Source organism: Chaetodon trifascialis, chromosome 16, assembly GCF_039877785.1.
Source record: "Chaetodon trifascialis isolate fChaTrf1 chromosome 16, fChaTrf1.hap1, whole genome shotgun sequence".
Taxonomy (NCBI): domain Eukaryota; kingdom Metazoa; phylum Chordata; class Actinopteri; order Chaetodontiformes; family Chaetodontidae; genus Chaetodon; species Chaetodon trifascialis.
Genome location: NC_092071.1, coordinates 17,593,347 through 17,613,473, shown reverse-complemented (window position 1 = coordinate 17,613,473; position 20,127 = coordinate 17,593,347). Strand labels below are relative to the sequence as shown.

At 39.7% G+C, this 20,127-nt stretch overlaps 1 protein-coding gene across 1 annotated transcript in view; it reads left to right on the top strand.

Annotated features, from left to right (window-relative positions):
• Positions 1 to 20,127, top strand: part of pcdh1a (protocadherin 1a) — an 88,255-nt gene that overhangs the window by 7,021 nt on the left and 61,107 nt on the right. Inside the window, exons 2-3 of the mRNA XM_070983312.1 lie at positions 1,521 to 2,333; positions 3,284 to 5,470. Coding sequence (XP_070839413.1) covers positions 1,539 to 2,333; positions 3,284 to 5,470 — 2,982 coding nt within the window. The 5' untranslated portion in view covers positions 1,521 to 1,538. The remainder of the gene's footprint in view (positions 1 to 1,520; positions 2,334 to 3,283; positions 5,471 to 20,127) is intronic.

The following is a 20,127-nucleotide window of genomic DNA, read 5'->3' as shown; positions in this document are numbered from 1 at the left end:
TATTCAAAAGGAATTGGATTTCTCATTGGATTTCTGTATATTTGTGTTTTGCTGTCTAGCTTAATACACATTTGCTTTGCTTCTCTCTGGAACATTGTTGTATGTGAGGAGATGTAGAATGTATGGATTTAAGCTCAGATTAACACTTTTTGCACATATTAATTTATATTTCTGTCTTTCTCACAACCACACAAACTAAGGATACTGATCCCACCTGATCCTTACACTCAGGGTAACAGTTGACCTGTATTCTTCTTTTTCTTTTTTTTTCTATTGGGATTCTTCTGTATGTAAGGTAACTTTGACTACACATCACTTTTATGTTTGTACCCACGAGCGCTGGACCTTGGTGCCTCCTCAATGACTGCTTCCTTTTCAATTACCAATAGAACTCCACACGTGCCCCCCCCCCCCCCCCCCCCCACACACACACACACGCACACACACAGAGGAAATAATTATAGTGTAAAATCATTGTAGCATGAAAAAGTCAGAATTCTTTAGCTAGAGGGAATACAGATCAAAGAAGACACAAAAATAATGGGTCGTAATTACAGAGTTGAAAGGTTCAGAATCAAACATAATGATTACCGTGTTTGAACTAGCCAGTAGCAATGGAGCGTGGATGGAAATTTCTGCATTGTGCATTGTTGCAAGCTGCATGTGATGATAATGGCCAAGTTGCTTAATCTGCATTGGAAGAAATAGCCTCGTTGCCTGATTGGCCCTTAGTATGCATGCCCTTGTTGTTGAGGCCTCTCTAGTAATGAAATAGATCAAACATTTCAACTTTGTCATTAGACAATATCTTGGCGGGCTTGTAAGGATTTATTTTTAGGGTATGCCTGATACCGTAGGTTACTTTTGAGCTACATTGCTTCACCACTCAATGTCTATTAGTGTAATACTAAAATAATGAGTCTCTCAGGCTGTGCTGAATCTTACTTGGTATTACATTTTTATTTGATTATGCAGCTGAAACAATCCACACTGGCCCTCAAGTTTGTTTTGTGTGTAAGCTCACAAGATATAATTTTGTCTTCCTACATTCATTTCTACATGAAATTTGCACAGATGAGGCATTCATTGAAACCCTTGAAGCTGTAGGACAGAAAAAAAAAAAAAAAAAAAAACTTGTTGGGATATAGTTATGGTTGCATTTTTAAAGGAATGCATCTTTTCCCTTTGTTGTTGTTGTCTAATTATTATATTGTGCTTCTGGGCCTGCTGTCGCTTTTGGTACAACTTATTGACAAAAATAATTCATTTTACAGCCGCAGAGTTATAACAGAACAATAGAATGAATACAGTCTTTTTTTCCTGCTGACTAAATGTATCATTCTGGTCTTAAGAATATGCTGATGTGAGTTCTGTGATTTTCCTTTATAATTAGAGATAAATAATTATTGGGTATCAAGCTCGTACAGCTACAAAGCGTTTTATTGCTGAATCTGAAGACATGATTTCCAAAAGGAAAAAAACATTTTGACACAAATATCTCTTTCTTTCTCATCCTGCAGGCATCTTCTGATGACCTAATGGAACTGAATTTACCAGTAGTGCTGTTTTGGGTCCTGGTGCTGCACTTTGGTTCTGCTGAAGGCAGCATCCTGTACCGGGTCCAGGAGGAGCAGCCTCCCAACACTCTCATTGGTAGCCTGGCAGCAGACCAGGGCCTGCCAGACTCGGGTCATCTCTACAAGCTGGAGGTGGGTGCCCCTTACCTTCGTGTCGATGGAAAGACAGGAGACATTTTCACCACAGAGATTCCCATAGACAGAGAGACCCTGAGAGACTGTCGATCCCTGGCTAAGGGTAAACCCTGCTACCTGGAATTTGAGGTGTCAGTGACTGATCTGATACAAAACCAAAGCCCACGACTCATTGAAGGACGCATCGAGGTACAGGACATCAATGACAACACTCCACAGTTTCCCTCTTCTGTGCTCACCATCTCTGTCCCTGAGAACACAATCATGGGGGCACTATTCTCCATACCTCTCGCTACAGACAGGGACTCGGAAAGGAATGGGGTTGCAGATTATGCTCTAACTGCCGGGCCAGATGCAGCAACACTGTTTGGTTTACAGGTGGCTGATGACAGAGGGGGGAAGCTCCCACAGCTCATTGTCCTGGGCAACCTAGATCGTGAGTTAAAGGATTCCTATGACCTCACCATCAAGGCAGTGGATGGAGGAAACCCTCAGCGCTACAGCAGCGCTTTGCTGAGAGTGGTTGTGACTGATGCTAATGATAACTCTCCCAAGTTTGAAAAGTCCACGTATGAGGCGGAAGTGTCGGAAAACAGTCCAGTGGGGCACTCTGTGTTGCAGGTAAGGTTGTGATGCAAATATACTTTCTCTTAAGAATTCATTCTTTCATTTTAAATCAAATTGCAGTCTGAAGCAAGTTAAATTGTAACCAAAATTGTTTGTGCTGCTTGATGTATTGTTTTGAATTTTACATTCAGCAACGAATAAACGGCACTGCTCAGCTATTTCATTAAGATGTTTTTGAAAAATGAGACTGTGCGTCATATTTGTGCTGAGTTACTTCCTCAGATTCAGTGTTAATGTGTAAATCCAAGTCAAAGATAGATATTTTTATTCTGGCATTGTGCTTTAAAATATTGAGAAATAGCTTTACAACTCTGAATGTTTTCGTCTCAGAGCTCTCGGGAAACCAAGGCCAAGCCTATTTCCATCAGTTCACATATCTTCATAAAATGTGTTTTTAAAATGAATTTCATTCAAGTTGTTTCATTCAGACTATTCTAATGTGCATTTTTTAAGTAATACTAGAAGTATTACAGTATTAGCATTTTATGCTTGTACAGGTAATTAAGCTGCTTATTGCTTTTGTTCTATTATACTTGCAGAAATAGAGATACAATGGCGGATTGTAGGCACAAGATACTCTGTGTAGGATTTTCTCTACATACCGCTGTGAAATCGTACAGGCTGTCATGAAAGAAATAGCAGCCCTAGTATTTTTCTGTATTTTTAAATGTAAACCTTTTCTCTAGCCCATTGTCTGAAATACAAGAAATGGGAAACAAAGGCCGGTGACATAACCACCAGAAGAAAAGAGGAAATGCAAGGATGAAATATACCCTAATAAAGCTTCACTTGCTGTGCTTTGAAATGATCTGAAATCCGATTAATTTATTCATTGACCAATGATTAGTACAGAAAATCCTACTCCTAGAGTTCCTTTAATTCTAACCCCAAATTTTAGCACATACTGTATCATGCCTTTAATCACAGAATTCATTTTGTTGTAGGTCAAAGCAAATGACTCGGACATGGGTCCTAACGGAGAAATTGAGTACACCCTTCACCAAGCAGTAGACCCAGTGCCGAAACTCTTACGAATTGATCGATCTTCTGGAATTATCTATGTCAAAGGATCACTGGACAGGGAGGAAATCAGCAGCTTGTCCTTTTATGTGGTGGCAAGGGATAAGGGTCCTCAACCTAAAAGCTCTAAGACATTTGTAACCATTGAGGTGACTGACCAAAATGACAATGCTCCAGCTGTCGAGATTCGTGGGATTGGCCTTGTGACACACAGTGAAGGAGTGGCTAACATTTCAGAGGACATGCCAGTAGGAACAGCCGTTGCTTTGGTGCAGGTGTCTGACAAGGATGAGGGAGAGAATGCTGTGGTCACTTGTGTGGTCGCAGGAGATGTACCCTTCCAGCTCCGCCCTGCCAGCGACTCATCCAGTGACAACAAAAGGAAATATTTCCTACAGACCACCACTCCTCTTGACTACGAAAGGGTTAGGGATTACAGAGTAGAGATTGTGGCTGTGGATTCTGGAAATCCAGCACTCTCTAGTACAAACTCTTTGAAGGTGCAGGTGACTGATGTAAATGACAACTCCCCAGTATTCTCCCCAACCTTGTTTGAGGTAGATTTTGCAGAAGAAAACCAACCAGGAGAGAAGGTTTTGGATGTTACAGCTTTGGATGCTGACAGCGGCACCAATGCAGAACTCCTCTATAATATTGTGGCAGACTCATCCATCAAAGGTCTGTTTGAGATTGACCCAAATACGGGTGAAGTAAGAGCACGAAGCCCACTTGACCGTGAGCATAAAGAAAACTATGAGTTTCGGGTCACTGCCGCAGACAAAGGGTCACCTGTTCATAAAGGAACAGCAACTGTTGTCATAAAAGTCCTTGACCGTAATGACAATGACCCAAAGTTCATGCTTAGTGGCTACAGCTTTTCAGTTTTGGAAAATATGCCTCCCCTCAGTCCAGTTGGCATGGTGACAGTCCTGGATGTGGACAAAGGTGAGAATTCTCGTGTTCACCTCTCTGTAGAGCCTGATGGAGGGAAGTTTGTTGTTCAAAATGGAACAGGAACCATTCTTTCAAGCATCTCCTTTGACAGAGAGAAAGAAAGCAGCTATACTTTTCGTCTAAAAGCAGTGGATGGAGGGGAGCCACCCAGATCTTCATATGTGGGTGTTACCATCAATGTACTGGATGAAAATGACAATGACCCTGTTATCACTAAGCCCTCCAATTCATCCTTCAGGCGCTTGTCACCTCTCGCTTCCCCAGACAGTCATGTTGAGGTTGTGGAAGCTGAAGACCTGGATAGTGGGCCTAATGCAGAGCTGGTCTTCAGTATTGCTGGTGGAAACCCTTACCAGTTATTTCGCATCTCCCCCTCCAGTGGGGAGATCACTCTAGCAAAAGAAATGACCCGAAAACATGGTGGACTACATCGCCTAGTGGTGCGAGTGAGTGACAGGGGGAAGCCTGCACGTCATGCCACTGCCCTGGTCCACATCTATGTGAATGAAACCATTTCAAATGTCAGCTTAGTAGAGGCCCTAGTTGGACACAGTCTTTACACTCCACTGGACAGGGACATTGCTGGTGATCCTGACAATGGTTTTGCTGCACAGCGAAGTAATATTTTGTTTGGAAGCCTTGCTGGTGTGGCAGGTGTTGTCATGTTGATCTTGGTGGTGGTATTTATTCGACATCGCATCCAGAGAGAAACTAAGAGTGGGTATCAGGCTGGCAAGAAGGAAACAAAGGACTTATATGCACCCAAACAGGCACCAAAGAATGCCAAAGGCAAACGAGGAAGGAAAGGAAAACCCCAGAAGTCCCCAAAACCACTTGGAGAAGAAGAGGAGGTCAGTCTTCAAAAGAGTCTCAAGTTCAACCTTGATGGAGTCAATGATAGCCCCAGGATACACCTGCCCTTAACATATTCGCCAGGAAGCCCTGATATAGGCCGGCACTACCGCTCCAACTCCCCTCTACCATCCATCCAGCTGCAGGCCCAGTCCCCCTCAGCCTCACAGAAGCATCAGGCTGTCCAGGACCTTCCTGCCACCAACACCTTTGTGGGGACGGGAGGAGATGACAACTCTACCGGCTCAGACCAGTACTCAGATTACAGCTACAAGACCAGCCAGCCGAAGTACAACAACAAACAGGTATGTTATGCCTTACAAAATATAAGTACTGTCTATGTGGTCTGTTAGAGGAACAGATGGTAGCAACATTTTTAAAACATCTTACAGAATGAACAACCCTCATGTGGGATTATGTTGTCAGATACAGTAATATATCATGATCTACTTACAAGACAATAACATGCTATCAAATTTGAATAATTTGAATGGCTTTTGCTATTGTAATGCTGTGAGTCCAGATCATAAAATGGAAAATGATATAAATGTATTGCAGATTTCTTACTGTCACTTTGTTCTTATTCACAATTTCATTATCTGAATAACTGTGCATAATGTGAGCAATGACACATTAAGGGGAGACCAAACATCTGCTCCCATTTAAACTGTTTCTAACTTGTTTAAAATTAAATGACATGGAATTCACCAAAATTCTGGTTGTCGCTAAACTTTTCCATGGTTGTAGACAAAATATGATATCACTTATTTCTCCTAATATTGACTGTTGTAACAAGCTGTCATACTACTCGTTTTATTCTCATGTAACTGCTCTGCAGGGTGAAATTGGATATACAAAGAAGTTGATGCAAAAATTCTGAACTCCACACATATGTTCAGGTGTTGCAATAATAGAAAACTTAGACGGCCCTTCATTTTTTGTTTTTTTAATCAGGTTGGCGGTAGAGTTGAGCAGCGAAGGTTCATTTCTCAGAGACTTACTTCTGCTCTTCTGCCTGACCTCTAGTGCTCTGATCTCTGCAGGTCACTTGCTCTTATCTCTCTGCTCCTTATGCTCTTATCTCCCCTTATCTGTACAACATTTGGCAAAGCTCGAATCGCCATGGAAACAGAAATATTAATAGACTCAGAGGGGATTACGAACGGAAAAATTGTAGAGTCTAGGGATAGAAAGCTAGTGTGTCTCTAGGTTTCTGTGTCATCTGCAAGTGTGTGAATGTGTGTCTTAGGCTAGACAAGTGTAGATATGTATTTGTGTGTGTGTGTGTGTGTGTGTGTGTGTGTGTGTGTGTGCGTGTGCGTGTGCGTGTGCGTGTGTGTGTGTGTGTGTGTGTGTGTGTGTGTGTGTATGTGTGTGTTCAGGGGGGGATAAGGCTGACTGCTATTATCCTTATACAGTATAATGTTCTGTATAGCACAGCAAAATGCCCATATTTTGTGATCCCATTGGTTTATTAAGATAGCTACGTGGACTATTGAAATCCATCTCCCTTTTCCCAGTAACTATTGTACTGAACTTTCAGTCTTCATGAGGAAAAATCCCCCAGTGTCAGTAGGAGGTTGAAACAGCATCACGTAACTTCAAAGAGCAATCCAAAGACTGCCTACTACAGGGGCATTGCCTCTCAAAAAAATGTAGTCCACCCATGATCAGCAGTTCATATGATAGATCTTTACTGGGTACTAAATAATATGTTTGTGAATTACACAAATAATGATGAGTTAACAATGCAATAATCATGTCTCTGCAGAGTCTTCTGAAAATGGTCATTTTGCCATTGAAAATATTTGATGTGGTCATTTACCATCTAATTTCATTCAACATGAATTATATATTGAATCATAGTGACATACATACAAAACACTTTGACATTCCCTGAGGCTTTGCAGACAAAGTTTGCCACATAAAAATTAGCAAAAACATATAAATGGGAAATATGCCACTGCGTTCTGAACATGTGCAGGTGACACATTTTCTGTGGAGATGTCTTCAGAGCCAGTCTCACAGTTGGCTGGCTGGTAGTTTCAGCAGATGCTAGCTGACAGCTTAGGTGATCACAAGCCTATGTGGGTGGAGTCAGTTTAGAGAACAGTCACCACTGTCTCCTTGATGGACAACATAAGGGACCAAAATGACTGAAAGCCACAGGGTGTGTCTGGGTATTTGTGTGTAGTGCCAATCTCTGTGTTTGTGCGTAGATTTGCGGCTTAGTTAAAGAGTGTTAATTGTAACTGCAGCACAGATGTGAGCCCTCAGCTCTTGACAATGTTTGTGGTTTCTCAATACGATAACATAAATGCGTATGAGACATGACTCCAGTGATTGACAGGCTGTGTAAAAACATGGACAGATGTTGAAGCTCATGTGACATACCTCAGCAGATGTTGTCTCATGTATGGCATCCCCTCTCACATCAGGAAGAACAGATTGACCAAAATATATAATTAAAGTAACTGCCAAGTGATGTGACAGATGTAGAGTGGTGTCCTTGCTTTAATTAACTGTGCTATACTTGACAATGGCTTTTCATTGGGAACTTGGTCAGGTGTCTAGGTTTGTACTAAACTTCTTGATATTGTGTCTGAAAATGACAGCTTGTGTGTTAACAGATTATGAGTGCACATAATGTAATATGCATTTTTGATAAAACTTTTTTTAAAGGATTGTACCTCAAAGCTTAGCTCTGTAACTGTCTGCAGCATTTTCACTCTTTCTCTCTAATTCTCCAAGGCTTAAATTAGAGGCATTTTACTTATGAATACCAGTATATTGTTGGGGGAAATCTGAGTTAGTGTTCAACAAACTAAAGTCTGATCTGGAAACTGTAAAAGGTATCTCTCTTTCTGTGTGTGTGTGTCTTTGGGGTTTTGGTTAGAATTAATCAGTTCAGGGTCAGGTTTGGGTTTAGACATTTAGTCATTTAAGTTTCACGTCAAGATTAGAGACAGCAGGAAGCATTGTGTCCTGAGGGTCCATATAGAGGACCCTAATTCACAAATATGTCTGCAAATGAATGCATGGGCAAAATCACCAGATTTGATAGGATGTGCTATTTCACGAACAAATGTACATAGACTGATAACAGGGACAAGTGTTATGCTTACTATATTGTGTGGGTGTATCCGTGCCCTAATATCTGTTTAGATGTACCTTTGTTGCACCTTTTTAACTCTAGGTAATGTATACTGCACACATAAATTGGTTTGTCCAACAAATAATTGATTTGTTCATCAGAGAATATTTTCATTTTATAGGAATGTCTGCACCATCAGTCCATCCTGAGAAAAGCCTGAGGCTGAATATCATAATATTTAAATGCTGTATAGTATAGAATGGCTTGTTGAGGGTGCCAAAACCCAACAGATGTTTCAGATGTTCTAATTTGATCACAGCATTATCTAAGCATGTGCCAGCTATATGTGCAAAGCAATATTTGTTTTGTTTCCTACACTAGGAGCTAGTTCTGCTATCAATTCAGAAACATTTTGATCTGCTCCCAAGAGTCTGTAGAGAATTTTTCAGCCCTGTAATTGCTTTAGATTAACCCACTTTGGAACAGAATTCCTGAAATGCCATTTCCGGGCTCTAATATAGTACAACAGACATACTGCCTCTAAACACAGTTGAAGGCAGTTTGGCAAAAAATATCCATTGCCTCACAGCAAATTCATAATAAATCCTTTTCCCAAAAAAGAGAAAAAAAAAGAAAGAAAAGAAAAAAACAGACAGGAATAGACTTAGACATCCGAAACCCTTAACCACAGTCGTAACCAGCGGTTGTCATGTACTGTATGTGTCTAGAACCAATGAAATTCAGAACCATGGACAGTGCCTTTTTCCGCCGAATGTTCCAAAGCCTCTGTGCAGATGTAGCACTGCTGCAACACGAGCGGAGAGAAAGATGACAGCCCGTGTGAGGCTGATATAGACAGGCTCCTGTCCTCCACGCTCCTTTGTCAACACTCTTTTGTATTATAGCAAACGCTAAGGAAATGTTTGCAAATTAAAAAAAGAGTGGTATTTTACAGTAAGTGGTGAAAGCCTAACAACACTTAGAAAGTAAAAATATACCTGAGCCATTCTGTCTACTATTTCTGATAAGAAAGCCAATTTCTTTGGTAAGAAAAAAAACATGCGCAAATGTACCATCAAACAAACCCAGAATGAAATACTGGATTGAAACAAACAGGATGAGCTGTCTCCACGATAGGGTGCTGCAGTTTCCCTGTACTGAACAAAGGTCCTTACAATTGCTTCCATACTGCTTGCACCTGTTTGGGTAATATTGTAATTAAAGTGGGGACATTGGGAATTTTCCTCAGGGTCTTGGCAAGTTAAACCACTCCCAGGTGTATGTTGCAATTTTGTTATTGAGCCTCGGTCAGTATTTATGCACAGGAAAGTGTGGATATTTTTGAGGAATAAATATCAATATGGCAATAATGATGTTGTTTAAATGCAAGATTTACAGCCCGTCATGTGCAATAAATTACAGTAGACAATAGACAGGGAAATAATAGTTGTTGCTGAATTATGATTGAAATCTAACACTACATCATATAAATGTTATAATACTAATAATATTTATATGAGCAATATGTCATGACACAAGCATGCATGCCAATTTACTCATTCAAATTAGCTGTTACGAGTGATTTTGTTCATTTACATTCATATGAGATATATATATATATAGACATGGTAAGCCTTGCAGCAAGAAGCTCCTTCAGTAGTTTTTAGTTCCCCCCTTGTCACCTTTGAATGTGTGATATTGCATGATGGTTGCTGGAGAAACCTGGGACTCACATTGGCCATTACAGCTGATAATTAGTCCTTTTGGGTGTAACAGCTAGCACCTTTTTTCACACTTCACTTAATGAGAATCCTACATTACAACAAAACGCAGTGTGAGTGGTATGAAACACGTAGAGTTTTGTTTTACACAGCAATCATGATTATTTGAAGGGCAGTAAATACATCCTTAATATACAGTCACACTATTCAAAAGCTTTATTTATCAAAAATGGATGAGTGTTGTCCCCCTGTGGGCTACTCGTTCATCCCCATTCCTTTCTGCAGTTACCTAAAGCCACTCCAGTGGATTGTTCGAGCAGGAAAAGGGATAGAGTGAGTCACTGTGAGTCTTAATTAACCTGCTTCTTTGTTAAGCAGGGCCCACACTTTGTGAACTTTAGGCATCCCTTTGAGCTGGGATTAGCCCAATTTAGCCCAATACTGCTGTTTGAACTCGGCAGAGGTGTATTACAGATGAGGCCAGAGGCAAAATTTGCACTTGTTCTACAAGACTGTGACACATTATTCACTCTTACCTGTACTTAAGACCAGTGAAACCTAGAAATCATCGAAAATATGCCATCTGCATTTTAGTTGGGAAAGCAAAGAGTGCAGTTGACTTATTTTCCTATCTTTTCTTATCTCTGTTTCCAATCTGCCTTCCAGTATTTTTCAAACAGGCACGACACACACACACACACACACACACACACACACACACAGCTCTTTGTGTACTACATATTTGCCCTGGATGATTACCCAGAAAAGGAAGGCTAGAAGGAAAGTGAGGTTAAAAAAAAAACAAAACAAAAAAAACATTGTAGATGAGGGAATAATTTACCCTGCCTGTGCTGCATGTTTTTTTTTTTGTTTTTTTTTTACCGTTTTATAGCATAAGTGTGTGATTCCATACATTGTGCTGTACACTGTATTGTATTGAAATTGTTTGGTCACCAGTACTGCTGCTGTTTCACATGTAAACAGCACTGTTGGCAAATGTTGGCCCATACTGTGCTACACATGTTGGATTGCCAAACCAACTTAAATATAGTCTAGTGACCATAGTTCATAATACAGAATGCCTAGTACTCAATGTATTTTTATAATTGGAACATAATACCTCTGAGAATTGCTGCTAGTACAGTTATGTAACTGAACTTCCTAGAAAACACCTACAATTTCCCAGTGTATTGTTATATATAAATAATATATATATAGATACACACACACACACACACACACACACACACACACACACACACACACACACACACCTACATACCATCAGTTAAATCAGTGAGTGACTCCATACATTCAGTGGCTGTTGCTTTCATAATGTGCAAGTATCTATTTTTAAGGTTTTTCAGCAGCATTTAGGCATATTACAATTTATCTTGAATTCTGCATTTTATGTAATGTTATAATGAAATAAGTACAGTATATATGAACGGTCACATGAGTACGGTAACTGTACTTTTTTAAAACACCCACCGAAAAGCTTGTTGGAAGATTATTATTATTTTTGGCTTAGACAATGCAGTGTTTCTGTCATGGAAAGAAACACTAATGGGACTGTATAATACCAGGAGCCAATAATGACTGCAAGGTACTTTGATCCAGACTTGATGGAGCCAAAGTCATGGCTGGATCAAACAGTCATAAAGATGGCAGGAGCAGATTCTCAGGGGGAAACTTTCATTGGTTTCAATAAATTTTAATTGAGAATCTTGCACTTTAGCACATAACACAAGGGCACAAAATACTGTGCACAGTGGACTTGTTTGTTATGGTGCTCCATACACTCTCCACCTTTCCATGATTAATACTGGATTCAAGCAACTGGGCATCAGGCATAGCATACAGGTAGCAGGCAAATAGGAAGACAGACCTCAGACAGGTACTGTAACAGACAAACAGGTGACGAGAGTAATGGTTGGACTGATAGCTAATTTAACCTAGCGGTGAGCAATCCTCTACAAATACTGGGACTCATTTCTAATGAGGAGCTGCTTGGTAGACAGTTGATAGGGTCAAGGGATCTACAGTGGATGTAGACTGTGGGCAGGGGAGGACTGACAGCAAAAGGAACACTCCTGAATATACTGAGACAGGAGAGAGACAGTCTGAGGCTGTGTCTGCATATGAACCTGAAAGAGAGGAAAGAGGAGGGAGACGATGCAGGACGCACAGTGACTCTTGCTTGATGTAATGCCATGCGTGTGTGTGTGCGACTGAGCTGCAGTCAGCATTTGAAATAAGATAAAAGCAATAGAAGTGTTTGTGAGTGAGACAGAATTGGACTCCATCACAGACACCTTTGGAATAACATTGTCTGCATATTCAGCTGCTGGTGAGGGACTTAGTTGCAGGTCATATAATAGAGGATAATACAAAGAAGAACATAATGTGTGCTTGACTGAATAAGGTCTTAGAGAAGTGTTACTTTGAGATAGTACCACAGAAGAATAAATAATAAAAGGCTTGTTTAGATTGTTAGTACAAGTTGAAACAGGACACATCTTCCAGCAATATCCAGCTGGACAAGATGCTTGTCATTTTGAGGACAGGAAACTTCTGTGGGGAAACAAGGGACTGGAGCACACTGATTGAGTTACAGCCTTTAATTGTACAAGCAGTCTAGTCTAGTCACATCAGGAACAAAAGAACACCAACCAGAGTTCAACTGTACACCTCGTCTCGATGGACTGCGCATGTGTTTGTCTCATGTCTTTGTCCTGGTTGACAGTTAGACATTGTAGTGCTGAAACATTAGTCTGTTTACACAATTACAGGCTGCAAAACAGGCCGTGTGCTCCAGTCCCAGTCCTTTTCCTCATCCACGAGTTGTCTGTAAAAAGACAAAGGAAAATACTAAACATCATGCATTACACTTTTGAGTTACACAGGCCTTGTGAATTGTTAGTGTTTGAGCTGTTCCCATCCAGACTTCTTTTCTTTCCCATTAGAAAATGAAGCCAAAGACTCCAGAGCCCTTTCATTATTTTCTGCTGAAGCATTGCCTTTAAATACCGTGTGCCTCTAATTTCATTTTGTTTAGGATGGCTGAACACGAAGCCTGAACTGGTAACTTCCCCTTGGGACAGTAATTAAGTTAGAGCATAATAAAATATTCTTCACACATCCTGAAATGATTTTGTCTTTTGTACCCATAGAAATATTTACAGAAAATACCGAAATCAATTTAAAAAAATAAAGTTTTATTTAAAAACATGAACATTTATAGACAACCGCATTCCTCTTTCTCTCTATTGATGTTGTTCGTCATGCTAACAGTAACTTACTAATTTATACAAACACAGACCGAAAACGTATCCGAAACATTCTTGAATTGCCTATTGCTCATCAGGCAAGTTGGCAATATAATAACATTTCTGTTGTTCATTTCTGATTCAGTTTCTTCAGCTCGGCCTTAAAATCAAAGGATTTGTGCCGTCCTGCCTGTTGGAACTGCTGCCATAGCTCCAGCAGCCAGACTTAAGCAACTGCAGGCAGGCATCTTTTTAGACATTTAGCTCATCGACGAAAGTAGCTAGCCAACACAACAACACGAAAAGCAGCACACAGAACAGATCTCATCCAAAACTTAGGTGTCTTCATTTTTTTGCAAACACTACCTTTGTAGAACCTATGTGAGAAGAAACTGAGTAAGGGACAAGACGACACTACAACAGACAAAAAGAGATCAATAATGACCAAATTCAAACTAATAACATTAATACAACCACAACAAATTGATCTCACTACTCTATTTTTTACTGATCTAGTCACTTCACTGCCCAACTCCAGTGGGCTAGTGCCTAAAATCCTCAAACTCCACCCCTTCATATCTTCTTTGGTGTGTCTGCTTATTGCTATTAAAAACTGCACTAGGCTGGTGGAGATTGAGGCCAAAAATATTCACATAACATCCCCAGACATCCTTTGAAGTATCTTGCCAGGGTAGAGAGGGGTGTGTGTTACCTTGAGTTACAGTACACGGAGACGGATGTCAGCTGTGCGATCTGGCTCCGCACAGTATAAAAGATGGCACAGCTCAATAATCAAGGCTTATGCGGAAACGCTGGGTGTACAGATTGCCTGCTATACTCAGCACATTTGCAATTTCTTGGCATCCTCCATGTACCCTTCTGATGCTGTCTTGTTTCATGTTGACTTAAAGACTGGAGTGCCTAAATATCAGGATACATCCTAACTATTCGCAGGCCAATCAACTGTCGAAACTTGGAGGGGCAGAGTTTCTATAAATTCTTGTGACTTAACCAGTCAAATTCTATTTGATGTATGTGATGCTCATTAGCATGCAGATTTCTGGTTTAACACCAGCAGACTAATGGCAGTGCCAGACTTCTTGGTGGGTTCCAGGTCGTTGAGGAGAGAAGATTAAAATTTGACTTAACTCAAAGTTAGAATCCATGAATCATGATGTGGATATGAAGTTGGACACGCCTGGGTTTACATATTCAGCACCTCAAGTGCACATCTGGCAAGAGGCTACTTATCATCAGGCTTAAGTAAAATTGGGCTTTTACTGAAAAATGTGTCTAATTAATACATAAATTACTGAGTTATTAGAATTACAGTATGAATAACATTGACAAGATTTACTGTACTGGAAAGGATTGTCTATATGTATTCTGTATATAGTTATTTACTTTTCATTAATTCTTCGATTTAGTTATTTAGATATAGAGTGCCTCACTGCCCAGTGGCCATGCATTTTGCACTCTGTCCACAACTCTCTTATTTTTCTCCTGTGTGTCTTATTTTTATTAAGAAATTAGAATAAATGATGAGAAATTATTTTCAAGCAGTCATGTGAGCAGAATATTTTGACATTTCACATTACTCTAGGTAACAGAGGAGATATTGATTCAAAATGCTTCCAGTGAAAAAGCCTCTAACTAGAGGGAAGATCCACATGGTGAGGGCAGGAGAGACAGCGGAGAGGCAAATGACTTCAATTAGCAGGCTCGCCCTAATGAGAGAACCATTCTTTGAATGAGGACATTAGGATTGATTTCATTTGCACCTTACTCTTGGAACTAATTTACACCTGGTAGTAAAATGCTATCTGTATCAGGACACGTTCTCCAAATAAGGAATGTTGTGGTCGTATTTGCCTGACCACATCTGAAGGTAGTCTGGCAAGCATTGTTGTTGGATCTGAGGTGGGTGTAAAACCAATGCATACAACGTACTGGCATCTGTACGCAACACTGATACAGATATTTGTTTTTAGCAAACATGAAATGTAGGTTGTTGTTCGAATTTAAAGAGCGACCGAACGAGAAGGCTGAAAGAGACACGGTTCTAATGACTGATTATACGTCTGTTCTGTCCCACGAAACCACCAGAAGATGCTGTTCGACAGATCTGCGTGAAAAAATGGAAGCAGTATGGGTGGGAAATGAATAATATACACTAAGGAATAACTGTGTAACAGGGTGCGTGGTACTTATCTGCTGTCAACAAGGCATAATTTATGTAGTCACAGAGAAGCCTCCACGCCAGTACTACAACGGGCCAAGCAGACACAATGCCTTATACAAAGGAATAACTTAACGTATTACATTTGCTGAATTTTCAAGAGGGGACAAATAATGAACAATTTCTTATAGGCAGGGCTTCACAAACTCTCTAAAGTTTTCCCTAATTCATTTTATGCTCATGTTCTCATTATCCTCGTTGGGGATAATGAGGAAAATGTCGGGACAGGAAGGAATCCTCAGTGAGGATAATGAGGATGCTTTTAAAATACCAGGTGTAAATGCAAAGGCAAGATCAGATCGTTTATTAGCCAGATACAGATCCCATTTTAATATCGGGTGTAAATGGGGCTTTAGATTGAGTGATTTGGCCCTTGAAGATTGGTTGGCCCAGCTTTAGTGTGGCAGGGCTGACAGGTGTAGATTCTGGGCAAAGACCATGTACCAGAGGGAGCCGCAACCTTTTGTAAAGTCAGTATCAAAAGTATAATTCATGTTCTTGTCTATTGCTATCTGCAAAGCCTTTTCTCCCAGTTACCAGTAAAAAACTGAGATCTATAACTTTCCACATATTCTTCGCTGCAATGGCAAGAGGTGATTTTCTTTCTTTTTTTAACAAGGCATTACAAAACTTGTAAAGTGTGCCAACAGAGTGTGATACCACTGGGTGAATACTGTTAATTTCAGTGTAAGAAAAGACTGACTTAGTGTGAAACTTGTCACTTCCAGTTGTTTTGGATAGATTTTATTGGCACTATTGTATATACCAGGATTGGTGCAACATGGCAAGGTAGGGTTGGGGTTTGATAGCATTTTATCACATTCAAGTCCAGTATCAGATCCACTTAGCAAATCTTCAAATCCACTATTGCTTTCAACATTTGCAAGCAAGTAAAGTTATAAATAACTTCACCTCAAAGATTCAGTTTACATCTGTCATCACCTTTTGTTTGGTGAGAAGCCAGAAATACGACTTGTTAGTGGTAGCTCCAAAATGAATCAACATTAAAAGAAGGTATGAAATGATTGTTGACTGATTATTCTGACATGCTGAAATACCAGCTGTCAAGTACTGACTTTTATACTTGATTTTTCTCTGCCAGATGCAAATAATGGAGGTCGTGACTCAGGTCTGAGAGGTTAAAAATATTGATTTGATAAGCTTAAAAAGTTACATTGCGCTCTCACATTGCAGCACATAGAGTGATGTTCAAGAGTGATGTGTCTTTGGCAGATTACAGTCAGCAGCTTGCAGAGAGGATATGAACCAACCAACAAAAGTGTAGCAGTTACAGAATTAACATTAATTAACAACAGCTGATATAACCACTGGCGATGCCAACATCACCACTGCCAAAAGCAACGGTCAGGCCTAGCTATACGTATGAAGCCATGCTAACCTCACTGGCATGTTGTCAGCATTAGCCTTTGCTAATGAAAAATAATGAGGAGACATAGAGATCTGCTGGCATCAGGCTCATTGAATCTGGTTGTTTTGCTGACCTGGAACCAATCTCCTGGTAACCATGTGGTAGATTTCATTTGCCCCAACCCCTCCAAAACAAGATTAATAATTAACAGCACTTATCCCAAAAACTGTTTCATACATTTACACAGTTTAAGTGTAACATACATAAAACATTTTTTTAGTAATTTAGTAATGTAACGATGTATCGATTTAAGGCCAGAGGGGCCCGTGACAGAAGCCTTCCTGATGAATGGCAGTTGTAAATGAACTTTCTGTGCGGTTGCCCTGCTTGCCAAACATGAGCCCTCTTGATGTCATCAAAATGCCCAGCAATGCTGACTTGCTCTTTGATGTAGAGGGAAAATAATTATAGTGATGCTAGTGATCTATATATGTATTAAAAACCGACTGTCTCTCCCTATCGATCAAGTCTGATGAAATATCTGATGAAAATCCACTCGTTCACAATGGTCTGCTCTCATTTTTCCTCGAGCTTATGATCTTTCCGCGAGTGGCACATGGTCAGATTCCGTCTTTTATGTAAAAAAAATAAAATAAAATGAGTAACGCATTTAGGTAAAGCTGTGTGGAGGCTCAGCTCCCTGATGGCATTGCCTTTAGCTTAGATATTATATCACCACACATCCCAGCCTCCTTACCTTCTGCCAGGCAGATTAGTGCTTTTATCAATAAGCAGCTTAACACCAAAGTGTCCCTCAATAATATGCCATGGTATTTTTTTCCCCCGTTGCTTTAACTCCTGGCTTCTCTTTGCGTGTCTTTTGCTCTTACACATTCTTATAACCTCACATTTCCCTGTTTTCACCCCCCAAAAATCTCCACTTTCTTTAACTCTGGGTATTAACCTTTGACTTGGAGAGACTGTGATACATTATGTATTCTTCTCTTCAGGTCACATTAGGAACCTAGACAGGACCCTGGAGGACTGGAGAGCAGCATCTCCATCAGACATACTACCCCATTAGAAGCCTGCAGTGCACCATAAAACCCATTAAGGTCCATTAGGCAAGTGCTCTGGCCCAGAGACACCTTTAAGGCCAGTCAGCCACAAAGGTGCACAGTTACAGATGGTGTAAAACTTATTTGATTTGTCTTTCAAACACCATGTTTTCCTTAGGACATTTATTCAGGACCATGCCTCGTATACTGTTACACAAAAAGCACTGGTTCATGTGTCAAGCATTTTTTGTCAGGTGGTTGCGACATAGCTGCAGAAATGTAAGTTTTAGTAATATGTCAGTACGTCTGAATCATGCCCAAGTTATGTTTGATGACAGCTCTTTTAACTGTATGGGTGTGACATTATTTTTCTACTCAGCAAACCAGCGCTTAATGCAAATGATCACAATAAATATGAATTAGCATGAGCATTATTTAGCTAAAGCAGATCCCAGCTGAGATTTCACTCAGTCTTTTCTAACTGCCTGAGCACGCTCTTCAGCAAATGGCAGCTCTTTCACCCTCCTTCGATTGGAACAATTGCGTACAGCTGAGAGGTTTCAGCATACTGCCTGTCATGTGATCGGAGCACTGCTTATTACGTTTGATGAGTCTGACCCAAATCTTCCAGTGGCAGAAACATTTTTCATAGCGAGTTTGAAATTCTAAATCTAAGATCAAGTCAAAGGTGAATCCCTGACTTGGCCATAAATTGCTATTTCTGGTGCATTTTTGTGGTTAAAAAGGTGGTCTTTTGGGAGATTTTTATGACATTTTAATAAACATCCTCAGCAGCTAAATATTTATATGTCTCCACCGCATACTCCTGTCAAACAAAGTTAGCCACACACAGTTTGGAGCACTGCCTAATTAATGGTTTTTAATTAGCTCTGAGGAATCATTTTTCTTTGTGAGAAGCTGTTGTGGGTTATGATTAATTTGATGTATTCCATGCTTTCGTTAACAGCAGCAATTGGGGAACTCATCTTTTTTTTTTTTCCTCGTCTCACTCACTCAAGTACGTTACATTTTTTTGTTTTTGTTGTATTGCTGTACGTTATTATTTAAAAAGGGCTGATGATGGATGAACAGATGAAAAAGAAAAGCATTCGTTGAATTGTTTTTACACACATTACACAAGTCTGTATAAGTGATTATTTTACATGGTACATTTAATACACTTCAGTTGCTTTCGTTTTCCATTGCTTGTTTGCCCATAAAGGGTTACATGCTAAAAAATCCATTCATAATTCTGTATATACAGTATAATATAATATATTCTGGTATTTGTATGAGCATTGTTATTTACAGTGTTAGAAAAATGTAGATGAACTTCCTAAGAAGGGAAACCACATCGCCTTAAGTGTTCCACAGAGCACATTTCTCTTTACACATTACAAGTTGTTATACTCTCTTCATTCCTCTTTTGCTTTCTTTTATCACTTTCTCTTTGTCACATTCATGTCTTTTACAGTGTCATTTGCGACAGATATTATAACTTACGAACCTATTAATTGCATGAATATTTTGCTTGAAAGAAGTTATGTAAATTCAAATTCTTACGGACCTATGACATTGCATTCCTAGCATTCGGAAAGGCCTTTTGCAGTATGTATCTTGTAACTTATGATATAATTAATTGGCCAAGAGCTTACTTATGAGTAAGTGAGCAAAAAATTAACAGTGACGTGGTCCCAGCCCAGTTATGTTTAAAGAAAAATGAGAAATGGCTGTATGAAACAGGTGTTGACAGGTGTGACTTTATACCAACATCTAATCCAAAAAGATACTTTAGTGTTAACATTAAGATTTTGGAATGCATAAGCTAGTGAAAGCCAAATGAATGGGCCTAAGACTGCAGTAATGTGGCCATTCATTTTACTTTTCCAGAGACCTCACTGCTCCTATGCCTTTTAACTGAAGCAAGAAAAGACAAGAGGAATAAAAGAAAATTGTCACAAGGAAATAATCTCATTAATGTTGACGTGCTCAACATTTTCAATGTGAATCAGAAGGTTACATCAAAATTTCCTACAAAGGTTTTACTTTATTAGTGGAACAGCCAAGATTTTCATTAACATTTGTGACATGGGACAATTACGATTGTGTCAAATTTTCATTAAACCGGAGAACTTTTTGACACATCCAACACTCACGACGACTATTAAGCAATTAGACTTAGTTCATTTTACATTTAGATATGATTGTAAGT